General features: G+C 40.1%; 2 protein-coding genes across 4 annotated transcripts in view; both read right to left on the bottom strand.

The window, feature by feature from the left end:
• The window catches only part of FAM172A (family with sequence similarity 172 member A), a 428,631-nt gene that overhangs the window by 103,489 nt on the left and 312,277 nt on the right, over window positions 1-12,865 (bottom strand). The window lies entirely within an intron of this gene.
• POU5F2 (POU domain class 5, transcription factor 2) lies at window positions 8,961-10,257 on the bottom strand. Its single transcript, XM_032625781.1, is given in 3 exon segments — window positions 8,961-9,039; window positions 9,041-9,662; window positions 9,665-10,257. Coding segments are annotated over 3 exon segments (990 nt in total). The 5' UTR covers window positions 9,954-10,257.

Here is a 12,865-nt window from a genome sequence, read left to right as displayed (position 1 = left end):
AGGACAGAATGACCATGCTCCATGACAGACAACAAGGTTTCTCATCAGATTTTTTTTTTTTTCTTTTTTGCGCACAAAGGCAACTAGGCTACTAACTTAAGACACTGTCTTTGGTGTCTGATGTTTTTTTCAGTTAAACTCTTCCCTGTGTTTCTTACGATATTGCAATAAACATAAAGGTTCTGATTAACACCTTTGTATCAAAAGCCTAGTGGAGACAATGACTCTTGGGAAGAATAGGACAGTGGATCTACCAACCATTAATTTTTCTAGATTTGCTGATCAGGAGTACAAAGGCAAACCATCTGGAAGCTTTGTGCCAGTACAAAATTATTTTATTTCCTGGAAGAAAGGCCTTCAGAACCTTGGATCTTAGTATTAAGACTTAGGCTATTTTCTATAAGTCAATATAAGAACCAGTCACCTGAAGAATGATTGTGTGTCTTAAATGACAACACCAAATCAACAGAGGTACTACAATTAAAGAGATTATCTCTTGCATTGTTCAATGTCTCCTTAAGATTGATATATTCATCTTTAAATTTAATGTTGAGAAAATATTTTTCTCAATGCATTTTGAAAGATTCATGTAATTAGCTTCACGTACTGAGAACTATGTAACTTTCTGCTATGGCTATCAGAATTTTAGCCACTGCATTTAACTCTCAATTGCAGCAACTAATCACAGCCTAGATTTCTAGTCAAAAGCAAGTCCTTTCACTTTTTCTCCCATTCTTGACGTTTGGTCTCCCCCATCCCTCTTCTCACACCCTCCACTTAACAACTCCTAGTTATCTTTCAAGTCCTACTTAGCTCCAGTGGTCCCTGTTCTTAATGGGACAGGTACCCCCACTGAGTTATGTGCTCCTTCCTCTGGGTTGTTCCTTTGTCCTTTCCTCTAACCCTGGCCATGGATGAGGTGATCCTTGATTTTTCTCACTCCTTTCCTCTACTTAACCTATGTGTACCTTGTCTAATTCTGATCTTTAGTGCCTAGCCCTTAACAGGTGCTTAGTAGACATTTAACCATCAAGGAAGTATAGGGTATAATAAGAATTATTATACCCTATACCCGGGAGGATGTAGAAGTGGAGGAAAAACAGAAGTTGGTTTGGGGCCACAGCAAAGATTTCTGGGAGATGGACCAAAGCTGGATGCTGAGTGTTATTCCTTTTGCTTGCCATGTTCTGGTGTAGCACCTTTGATCTACATAGCTCATATCTTACATAATGTATTTAAAATATGAGTATTAGTATGTGCATGCACATGTGTTTTAGAAGAGCAAGTGAGAAACCAAATCATTGCTTTATTTATACTTTCAAAATTTAATAATATTTGCAAGAATATTAGCAGCACAAAATATGTGCAGTCAGATAATATAATTTAATGTACATGCATATTTGTGATTAGGACAGGTGGAGTTTTATGGGTGAGTCTTAGAATGCATATGGAGGTAAACATGCTAATGATTTATAAGATGTTCCACTGAGTAAATGGAATCATTGTTGTCCTCATTAAAACAATGATAGAAAATTTATACGAGCTTTTTAGTAGAAAGTGGTATTTCATTTACATGTGGTTTTATTTCTACCGCAGTATCACTGGATCAACTGTGAGAAAATATTTAAATCTCACAAATTCAAGCACCTTCTGTTTCCTAAACATTCACATGGTGTATATATGTGCTCAGAGAATGTTCACCTAATAAACTGTTTACTGACTAATGAAAGAAACTCCGTTTAAAAATGATACAATTTTTTTATGGAGTGTGCCATTTCTGGAAACTCAAATAAAAAGGATAAAGATTCTTTCACTTCTCATTTAAAAGCATAACATTCTTGTTAGTATTTTACTTAAAATTTCTTGGCCCAGAAGACAAAAATGTACGGCATTAGATTCACTACTTTAATGATGTGACACAGAAGCAAAAACATTCTTTTCTACCTATGGTGTTGGTATGACTGCCTTTTTAGGAGAGAAAAGAACAACACAATAAATTCCCGTATGGTAAGTCTTTTCCCACCTCTTTAGTTTAAACCTCAAAGGTAATACATATTTAGCAAGCAGACTGGTACCATAAAAATATGTTTGAAATGTAGTAATCATTTATAACATTTGCATGCATTTAATGACTTATGATTACAGAAAGAATGATTTACATTTCACATACTGAGAAAACTTACTCAGTGTCTACTTAGATTTAGCAATGCTCTTAAAACCATTTATGAAAACAACCAGTGTCTAAACACTTGCTATCAGCTGTTTTAGCTCTGCTTTTCATAAATATAACACAATCACAACAAATTAAAGGCAAGTCACTTGACTGTCCTGTTACATTAGCTTGAAGAAATTAATGGCTGGCAATGCTTAGCAGAAAGTGACAGGGCTTTCTCAACAGGCTCACATAGCAATTTTTCCGGGGAAAGTAAGAATCATATCTTTATCAAAATATACAAAATTTTCTTCCTAAGATAATGCCATTCAATTTCACTGATAAAAGTACAATTGTTGTGCTCCTAAAATAGATAGAAATAAGTAGCTACTGTAATTCTTCAGCCCATAAAGTCATTTGTTGGGAGGGAAATAATGTTATTTTTCTTGAAATTTTCTGATGAGTTACCCTGGATTGGTGATATTACCTATGTGAATGACCTAGAGACAGAACGCAGATCTGGGGCTGCCTGGCTCCACGGCTAATGCTCTTTCCTTTCCATCACACACCTCTTATTTAACTCCTTTGCAAGAAAAAGTAAACAAGTCTCTCTGGGTTCCTACACCCTCCCCCCACAGCACCCACCTATATTTTCTATCAGGAGTGGTAGATGTCACAGGTTGAACTGGGTTCCCCCCCTAATTTATATCTTGAAGTACTAAACCCCAGTACCTCGAATATGACATTTGGAGATAGGGTCTTTACAAAGGTAATCAAGTTAAAATAAGGTCATTAGGGTAGGCTCTAATCCAATATGACTTGTGTCCTTATAAAAGGGGGAAAGTTGAACACAGAAAAATGTATAGAGGAGAGACAATGTAAAGAGACAATAAAGAGAAGATAGCCACCTACAAGCCAAGGAGAGAGGCCTGGAACATATCCTACGCTCACAGCCCTGGAAAGAACCGACCCTACCCATATCTTAATCTTGGGCTTGGAGTCACCAGAACTGTGAGCCAATACATTTCTGTTCCTTAAGCCACCCAATCTGTGGTACTTTGTTATGGCAGCCCTAGCAAACTAATATAGTAGGCTTTGGACAGAAAAGCTAGAGTTCAATGAAGAAATAGTATGAATGAAGGCAGGACTGGGCTTGCATTTGGGAGGCAACTGCGACCACAGCAGGAGATCAGGAAGGAAAGGTTTAAGTGGTAATCACAGTATGAGGAACAATGTCCTCTGTCCATTCCCATACTCTATATCCTTGTGGCCTCCATATTCAATCTGTGTTACATTGTTTTGTTCTTATTCATGGAGACTCATACAATTATTATAGGCTAGAAACAACTTCAGAGATCATTCCTGTCAATTATATAACATTACATGGGTTTTCAGAAAGTCTTTATCTAAATCCTTCAAATCAAAACCTTATCATCTGTTCCCTTGCCTAGTTGCTATTTGACAGCTAAGGAAACGAACTTTATAATTGTCTTCCAATTATTACAATTCCCAAAGTCATTTCCCAATGTTAGATAGTATGTTTTCTAGCAACTGAGACTATTGTCTTTTTCTCTTCTTTCATTATTCAGTTTTGGCTATCGATCGATGAGCACGATTTCACTGTGTGAAATTTCCTAGGATGCAAAAGAGCGATTTATGAACTATAAATAAAGCCCAGACAAGGTACAGTGAAAACACAATGGAGAGAAAACTTATTGGGTGGCTACTGCATAAAAGGGAAGTCCTAGGGGTTTCTTTTTATATAACCTAATTTTATCTGTTTATCAACTCTCTCACCCTGTGGATTGCTAGACATATTTCACAGATGAGAAACTGAGGCTGAAAGGAGTAATTTCAAGTAACAGAGATGGTAGGTTACTGAGCTGAGATTTGAACCCAGAAAAGCCTGTCTTCCAAACTATGCCTTGGCTATGGGGCCATACTTCCTCTGGCTTAGAATATTTGTTAACAACTGATGTTATCAGAGGCAATACTCATGTAACAGGAGGACTATAACTCTAAAGCTAAATGAGGACTCCTGATACCTGACACCCCATCATATTTATCATGAGTTGTCATCACATGCTTATTTATTTAACGTGGACACCTCAGCATACTTTAAGCACCCTGAAGGTCACGATGAGCCTGTTTTGGTCACCACTGCATCTTAAGCACTGAGGGCACAACCAGCTATATAAGGTACTCAATTAATATTTGTTGAATGGCTACATTAACAAATAATTGAATCTAGCTTAAATTTTAATTAGGCTGGTGTTACGAGCTGAATTTTATCCCACAAAAATTTATATGTTGAAGTCCTAACCCCTAGTACCCCGAAATGTGACCTTATTTGGAGACAGGATCTTTACAGAGGTATCTAAGTTAAAATGAGGTCAGTAGGGCAGCCCTAATCCAATGACTGGTGGCCTTCTAAGAGGAGGGAATTAGGACACAGATATGTACACGGGGAGACAATGTCAAGAGACAGGGAAAAGGAGGCTGTTTACGAGCCTGAAACAGAGATCCTTCCCTGATAGCCCTCAGAAGGAAGCAACTCTGTAACACCTTGATTTCAGACTTCTAGCATCCAGAACTGTGAGAAAATAAATTTCTATTCTTCGAGCCACCCAAGCTATAGTACTTTGTTATGGCAGCCCTAGCAAACTAATATGTGATATATTGAAACTAATTCTCTTTCAGTAAAAAGGTGTATGTTAAGATTTGCCCACTACCCAGTCAATGATATCCAAAGTTTTACAGCTGCTCCAGGAGCACTATCATCCATTCTAAGACAACAATTCAACTTAATGCATCTTATACACTGCCCTGGCCAGTTCTAAAAGAAGGCCTATACCATGCATCCCAGAAGGAAGACTAATTATTAAACAATAGAGTTACTCCTTTGGCAAAGAAGAAATAGTATGTTAAACAGGTTGTACAGATTTAGAAGATAACATTGATTTTAAAAATCAATGGAAGGCCTCAATTTTTCCTTTTCTGACCATAGTCTTTGGCAGGCAGTCAGTAGAAGAGTCAATAGCGATAAGTGAAGTTGGTTTGCATTTCGAATTTTGCTGGAAGCTGGGGGAAGGAAACCTAAGAAACGCAAGTTCAGTGCCAAAGTAGCTGATTTTGCCGTTAGGAGAATTCACAAGGCTCACAGCTAAAAAGTGAGGTGGCAGAGCAGCAGCCCAACATACCTACCCGCTGGGTTCTTTTCTGGAGGCAGCCCCTTAGGTAAACCATACAGTCTCCCAAAGCTTCTTGTCACGTTTCTCTTCACTGGTGTAACCACGATAACGCTAATGCCTTGTTTTAAGGATTCTACTGGGTATTGGGGTAGATTTACTTCATAACAGTTCATCTTTCAATTGGCTGGGGCTGTAATCACAGGAACTGACCCCCCTTCAAATCTAAAAATCCACAGATCTCATTTATATTCATTTAGTTTCTTCAAACATGACAAGTAGGGAGAATTCTACCGTGATAAAACCAGGATTTTGATATTTTCAAATGCTTTTTTAAAAATTGAAAAGTAAACATCCAGGAACATGAAAATGATTTGGGCTTATATTCTAAATGTAGGTTAACTACACTGAGGTATATAAACACTCTAATTGTAATTGTAAATTACCATGTTGTGCAGGAAAACAGACATATGGCAGGTATCTTCATTCACTGAGCTACACTACAGCTCTTTAACATTAATGGACATCTGATTAAAAAAACCCTAATTTTTAGCAATGCCTTTCCAACTGATATGTCCCAATACTCCTGCATTTAGAGAATTGCCTTTCTTTTACAGAAACTACAAATCTGACTAAAAATGAAAAGGCCAGATTTATTATTCTAAAATATTGTTTTATAATGAGAAATTACCATTTAGAGACAAGAAAGACTAGAAGAATGAATATTTTTAGGAATCCTAGATTTTCTGGAGTCTTTGTTTAGATATATTTCTTGAATTTTTAAACTGTATAATACATACAGCAAATTTTAAAAAAAATCACCAGTAATACCTATTATAGATTTTTCCCCTGTAATATACCTTTTTCCTTAAAAAATAAAAAATGACATCATAAAGTTTAATAAATTGTTTTGCCTCATTCAACAATCTTTTCTGAACTGTTTGTCAATTTTTACCCTATATGGTGTTCCTTTTTATTTATTTAACCCTTTGTTGAACGTTGTTTCTAACTTTTCGTTGTTAAAATTTAAAAAAAATGCTGTGATACCACCCTTATCACTAAATTTTTGCATACATATAACAATTATTTTCTTATAAACATTATTTAAAAGTTGAAATGATGGGCCAAAGGAAAAACACATTTTAAAAACTTCTCATATGAATTACCCAACAGCCTTTCATGAAGGTTGTACCAATTTACATGACCACAGATGGAACAGCCAAATACTTGTTTCTTTTATTTTGTTCATCATGACCACAACACTGTGTTCAAATTATTGTAGTTTCATAACATCTGGTAGAACAAGGCCCTAACGCTTTACCTTCAAAATTTCCATATTTCCCCAAGTTTCATTCTTTCAGTTTAGAATCACTTTGTCAAGTAATACTCCCATATTCCACTAGGATTTTATTTGAATGGAATTGTAGTTTTCATTGTAAAAACATTGTTCTACATAGATAATAAAATTTTGTACCCTAAAAAGAATTCATAAATGGATTCTGCCAAGGAAATCAGTACTGTTTAGTAAGACTATTTCTAGAAGAAAGTCATAAACAAAAGTGGCTATTCTGAAAAATAAATCCTTATGACACAGTTCTAGTATAATAAACAATGATGTGTACTACACACATTTTAAAAATATGAAATAATAGAAAACAGACGCTATTTTAAGAGCAGGATAATGTTTTGGAATAAGGAGGGATCTCCTAACACCTCAAGTTTTCTTAGACAAGAAGTAGGAAAACTTCTAGGGAAGGGAGAAATTGTTCTTTATGATAAGAATCTAATTAAAGTGCCAAGGAATGATAAAAGCATAAGAACAACAATCAATACAGTATTTGGTCTGAATTTGAAAGACTTATGTAAGAACTGATTCAGGGCCTTTATACTGTACTGGCTAGAGATACCCAGAAAATACAGACTTGAAGAAAACCAGGAATTACCTATTAGTTTTCAAGGGAAAATTCTCAGAAGTAAGATGGCCAATGGGAAGGTGTTGCTTAAATTCTAAAATTGTAGATCTACACAGTCATGGTCCCCATTGAAATGTGTTGAAGGCTACCATCACCATCTTTGAAGAAAATGCACATATGTACAAAAACGCTATTCTGCAAAGAGGTTTGGCATCTTCACGTTAAGAATACCTGCCTTGTCAAAAGGAAATACAAGATAAAGGAAATATTTGATACAGAAATTTTCAGAATGATGGCAAAGATCTCATTGAGTGAGTGGTTGGAATTTATGTTTTTAACTGAGGTAGGGGAAAATCTGGCAAATACGAAGACTTTGGACTGTTGTTTGGAACCTGCCTCTACTAACTCCTCCCCTGAAACTGTTCTAAGACATGTACCCGTAACATCTTTGTTAATGAAATGATATAGCTTACTTGATTTATGTTATTTGGTCTCTGACATATGACACTGCTAACCACTGACAACATACTCTTGGTTTTTTGAAGTTTGGCTCCATTTTCACTAACCTACGTGTCTTGACAGTGCTCTATTTTCAGACATTGACAAGAGGAAGAAGTACATATTGGAAGAAACTAGAAAAAAGCAATTAATAAAAATAAACCTAAAATTAAATAATTAGGAAATAAAAACAGTAAATAGGATTAAAAATAAAAAACTTGTTATTTGAAAATACCTGTAGATAAATTCTTTGTAAGACTGATTAAGGAAAAAAGTAGAGAAAAAAATGGACAAGATTAGTAAGCAAAAAGAATACATAAACTCAGGTATAATATATGGTGACAGAATTATAAAACCATAAATATTACATGGAGGTGTACGGCAACAGGTGTGAAAACACAGAGGGATTAATGACTTCTGTGTAGTATATGATGACCCATATTGACCAATGTAGAAGTAGAAAACTGGAAAAGACCAATTTCATGGAAGAGATTGGAAAAGTGATTTAAGATGCACCACTGCAAAAGCCACCAGGGAGTTGGATAGTTGGATCAACTATCACAAATATCCTCTACAAAGCATTTCTGAGCTCAAAAGAAAGTAAGGGAAATTCCCAGGGAATAAACCAAACAGAGCTGAAAAGTGAATTAGAAAAAAACACATCTTTCAAGAAAAGGGGGAGAACCGGCAAACTCTTGTGTTTCAACAAGGGCTCTGGGCAGGCTCTATGTACTCTTTTCCTGTCCCATCCTCAAACCTTCCCCTGGAGGCAACGATTATCTTGGACTCTGTGTTCACACAAAGTTCTGCTTGGTTTTGATAGAAATAATACACTGACATAGTCTTCTGTGACCTGAGTTTTTCACTCAGTATTGTGTTCATAAGAATATCCCTATGTTTACTGATAACCACGTGGAATAAGAGACACAATTACTTTTCAATTAATAAACAGAGAGAAACAAAATATCTAAAACCATCTATGTTTTGGAATGTACCTTAAAGCCAATGCTAAGGAAAAACAAAGGGAAAAACAACACAGCCGTAAACTTCAACCTCCCTCCCCAAATTTTCCTAAACAGCTCCCATCCCTCTCCCTTACGTATTCTTAACTTCTTTAGACAACTAATGGAGGACTTAATGCTAAAAGCCTTTAAGTGAACCCCAGAGACCCGTTTCCCCGGATTGGCCCTCCCCAGAAAGGCAGGCCCCTCAGCTGGAAAGCCTGGGGAGGCTCAGGGTGGTGGCCAGGGCACAGAGGAGGGTTCCTCCATCAGTGAAAGGGGCAGGGGTACAACGGTGTAAAGTAGGGTCCCCCATAATGGGGGACACAGAAATGGAGTCCCGATGTCAGGGGAAAGCACACTGGTCCTCTTGGGAGAGGAGGTCTGACAGTCCCCACCTCCGCCAGTGGGGGGAAATCATTGCTTGGCCGACTGCCCATCTTGCTCCAGTTATGGAACCAAACTTGGACGAAGTCCTTCTGCAGCTGGAGCTGCCCAGCGATGCAGCTGATCTGCTGGGGTGTGGGCTTCTGACACTGCAGGAAGAGTTTCTCCAGGCTGTTTCCGATGTGTCTCTCCCTGTATGCCCATCTGCGCTTCCCAGCCTGCTGCAGGATCGTCTCCGTTTTGCATAAGCCCAGAAGGTTCTCCATGTCCACTTGCTCCAGCCACATCTTCAGCAGCAGTCGCAGCTTCCACATGTTGGTGAGGCTCAACTGCTGGGCCTCGAAGCGGCAGATGGTCGTCTGGCTCAGCGCCCTTCCAAAACGAGCCCCCATGAGCAACCCCACGTCAGCCTGAGAGCACCCCAGGGTCATCCTCTCCTGCCTCAGCTCCTTGGCCAACTGCTCCATCTCCTTCTGTACGGCAGAGACGTCTTCTGGCAGCGCCAGCGTCGGGATGCACTGCAGGGCCCGGGGAAGGCGACCTCAGAGGGTCTTGGGAACCAAGCGCTCGCCTCGCCAGCTCCGACCCGGGGCCGGCAAGGCATCATCCCGTCCTGGAATTCGCACGGCGGGGGACCTGGGGACAGTGCCCACACCTCAGGGTCTGGGCACATCCCCGGCCTGACCATCAGCCTGCCGGGGGCCGCCTGGGCGCTCAACTCGATTGGAGTGTCAACCCGCACCGGCACTGGCCCTGCGGGCCTGTCCCCACCAGTGCCCGGCACGGGGAAGTTTGAGGGGCTGTGTCCGGCCATGGGGTAAGACCGCTCAGAGCAGGGTGTCTGGTAGGAACGGATAGCTCTCGAGGCTTCAGAACAGCCACCAGCCTCGCCCTCGAGCCCCGCCCCCCAGTGGGCTGAGGTGGCGGTGCAGGCGGGAGAAACTGAGGCCGAGGGTGTGTATGGGAGCTGGCGGGGGAAATCTGGTAGATCCTACTGATAACTGCCTGGTCCCCAGGGTTAAGGGAGGGGCTCCCCTACCCTGAACTTTGCTTCCAACTCCTTCGGAAGTGCAAGTCTCTCTCTTGGGCTTTGCAGCTCCAAGCTGTCTGGGATCCCTTAGTCACTGAGTCCATCCTCTCCCTGAAGAGAACCTAGGTGTTTCCTTTCAGCTCTTCTGAACTCTGGTATCTAATCTCTTTCCTCCACGTAATGTGAATGACCGCTTCAGGCTTCACAAATATTTGTTAAATATCTCTATGCCAGGTTTTTTTTCTTTATGCTACCCCTTAATTCATTAACTGTCCCCTCACTGCTATCTTCATGGTCACAAGTACTGCCAACGTCTTTCCACTGCACATCTTCAGTCCCTGTGCCCTAGGAAACCTAAGCATCCCTGCCTGAATTTCTAGTTAACATCAGTTTACTGTCAGATTTTGTCCCTCACCCCCGGACTCCGTGAGATTCCACTCTCACTGGGGCCAAGTTTCCTGACTAATTCCATGTTTGCCCCACCAGTCCTTCAAGTCCTTTGCTCCCCATCCTACCTCAGCTTCCTGGTCCAGAGTTTGCACATACAACAGAGGCCTATGTGTTTCATCTTTCTCCCCTCTGGAGACAGGTCTCTGGACTGGCCCTACCTGCTGTTCCCTACGGAGGACACTCCTTGCAATACCTTACTCACCAACATCAGGCTCCTCTATCCCTGACATCTCTCCCATCAGAGACCCAAGGATCTTAGAATATTTGTCCCTCCATCATGTCCCCAGCTCGGGTAACCAGTCCTAGGCCCTGGGTGGAGAAAGCTAAGGAGGGAAGGGGAAGAGAAGATCAGACCTCAGGTTCAAAGCTTCCAAGGAGGAGCTTTAGGAAAGAAGAGAGGACAGCAATCCTGGCTGGATAATCCCAGCCTCTTGCCCTTTCACTCTCCAACTCAACCATGATGAGGCTCTACTCTACCCACATCTACTGAAATTGCTCTTGATGATGTCATTGGTGACCTTCCAACTGTCAAATCTGGCAGCCTTTTAAAAGTCTTCATCTTATTAAACTTCTCTGCAGTATCTGACAATGCTGACTACTCTTCTTGCGCCTCTGTTTTAAATTCCATGAAACGCTGGTAACAGTCAAATCTGTATTTCAGCCTTGACTTTTAATTTCCAGTCTGTATTTCCCATTGCCCCAAATCAAATTCATTATATGCATTTCTAAGCCCGCTGCTCCTCTAGGGCTCCCTGAGCTGGTTGATGGCATTATCACCCACTCAGTCACCCAAACTGAAACGCAGGAATTGTTCCTGACCTTTCCCATGCTCCGCAGGGCATCAAATCTTCCGTTGTGGGCGTCCTAAAACAGCTGAGCTCTACGATCTCCTCTCTAGCCTCATCTTACTGTTTTAATTTAGGCCAAATAATTTCTCACTTGCATTATCATAATAACCTTACAATTGGTTTCTTCTGCATCTCCTTCAAGTTTATCTTTCATACCCGTGCTAGAGGTAATTTTCCCCAAACCAAACCAAACCAAAACAAACCTAACCAAACCCAAGCGAATGAAAAAAAAAATCTAACCATGTCATTTTTCTCTTAAATTTTTTCAAAATCTAGCCCCTCTTTCCCCAATCAACAAGGTGGGCATTCCAAATCCTGAGTATGGAACACAGTGTTTTTCACCATCTGGCCCCCTCTTCCTTCCTTTCCCAGCCTCGTCTACCACACTTCCCCAAGCTCTCTGCACCCCCAGCTTACTCCATCCATGCTCAGTGGGAATGCTTCACTTTGTAATAAAGATGCCACAATTTTCGTGGCTATTATGCTTTTCTTTATGCTGCTCCTTCTATCAGAAACAGCTTCCCCTGCTTGTTGGTCTCATTCTCTCATATCATTCAAGATTCTGCTCAAATGTCACTTCGACAGAGAAGCTTTCCTTGATCACTCTTTCTAAAACAGCAACCCTTGTCACTCTCTGTTCCCTTTATTAACCTACTCTTTTTTTTATATTAATAGGTACTGCCACCTAATATATAATTATTTATCTCTCTGTTTATTGTTTGTCTCTGTGCTGCCAAGAGAGCAGGGATTTTGCCTAGTTCACCGCTGTGTCTACAGGGCCCACAACTGTGCTTGGCTCAGTAAACTTTCCTGAGTAAATGAAGTGTGCTGTATTTCCAGTTACCTTTAAGTCACAGTTTAGAGGACACTTTATGGTGAGACCTTCCCCCAGGCAGAGTTAATTAATGCTTTTGTGGCCCCCTCTTTGTACTTGATATATGTTTTTACTGTAACATTTATCAGTAATTATTTATTTTATGTCTTTGTCTTTCCAGCTAGGTACTTAAGGGCATGCATGTAGATGTTATATAGCCTGGAACATAACAGAACCCTGAGTGATACACTGCTCAATAAATGTTTGCTGAATGAGTGAATGAATCCTCACCTCTACAGTCCTGAGAGTGAAGTACATTTAGTTTCAGTTTAACAATGAGAAACTTGACCCTACCAGGTGCCTCTCCGTACTTTCTCTCCTGTACTAGAACAGGCCCTTATGTAGATGGGGGTAGTAGTACTATGAGACTAAATTCAACTCAACACTATAGAAAATAAGGTTGTAGTAATGGCCTTGAAGCCATGGTAGAGGGAAAAAGAATCAAGAAATCACTGCCATCTCTACAGGCTATGTATTTGATTATTTGTTTAATGCCTGCATCTCCACTGCAAACCTGGCTAGAA

This window comes from Phocoena sinus, chromosome 3 (genome assembly GCF_008692025.1).
Source record: "Phocoena sinus isolate mPhoSin1 chromosome 3, mPhoSin1.pri, whole genome shotgun sequence".
Taxonomy (NCBI): domain Eukaryota; kingdom Metazoa; phylum Chordata; class Mammalia; order Artiodactyla; family Phocoenidae; genus Phocoena; species Phocoena sinus.
This window is presented reverse-complemented; position numbering and strand designations above follow the sequence as displayed.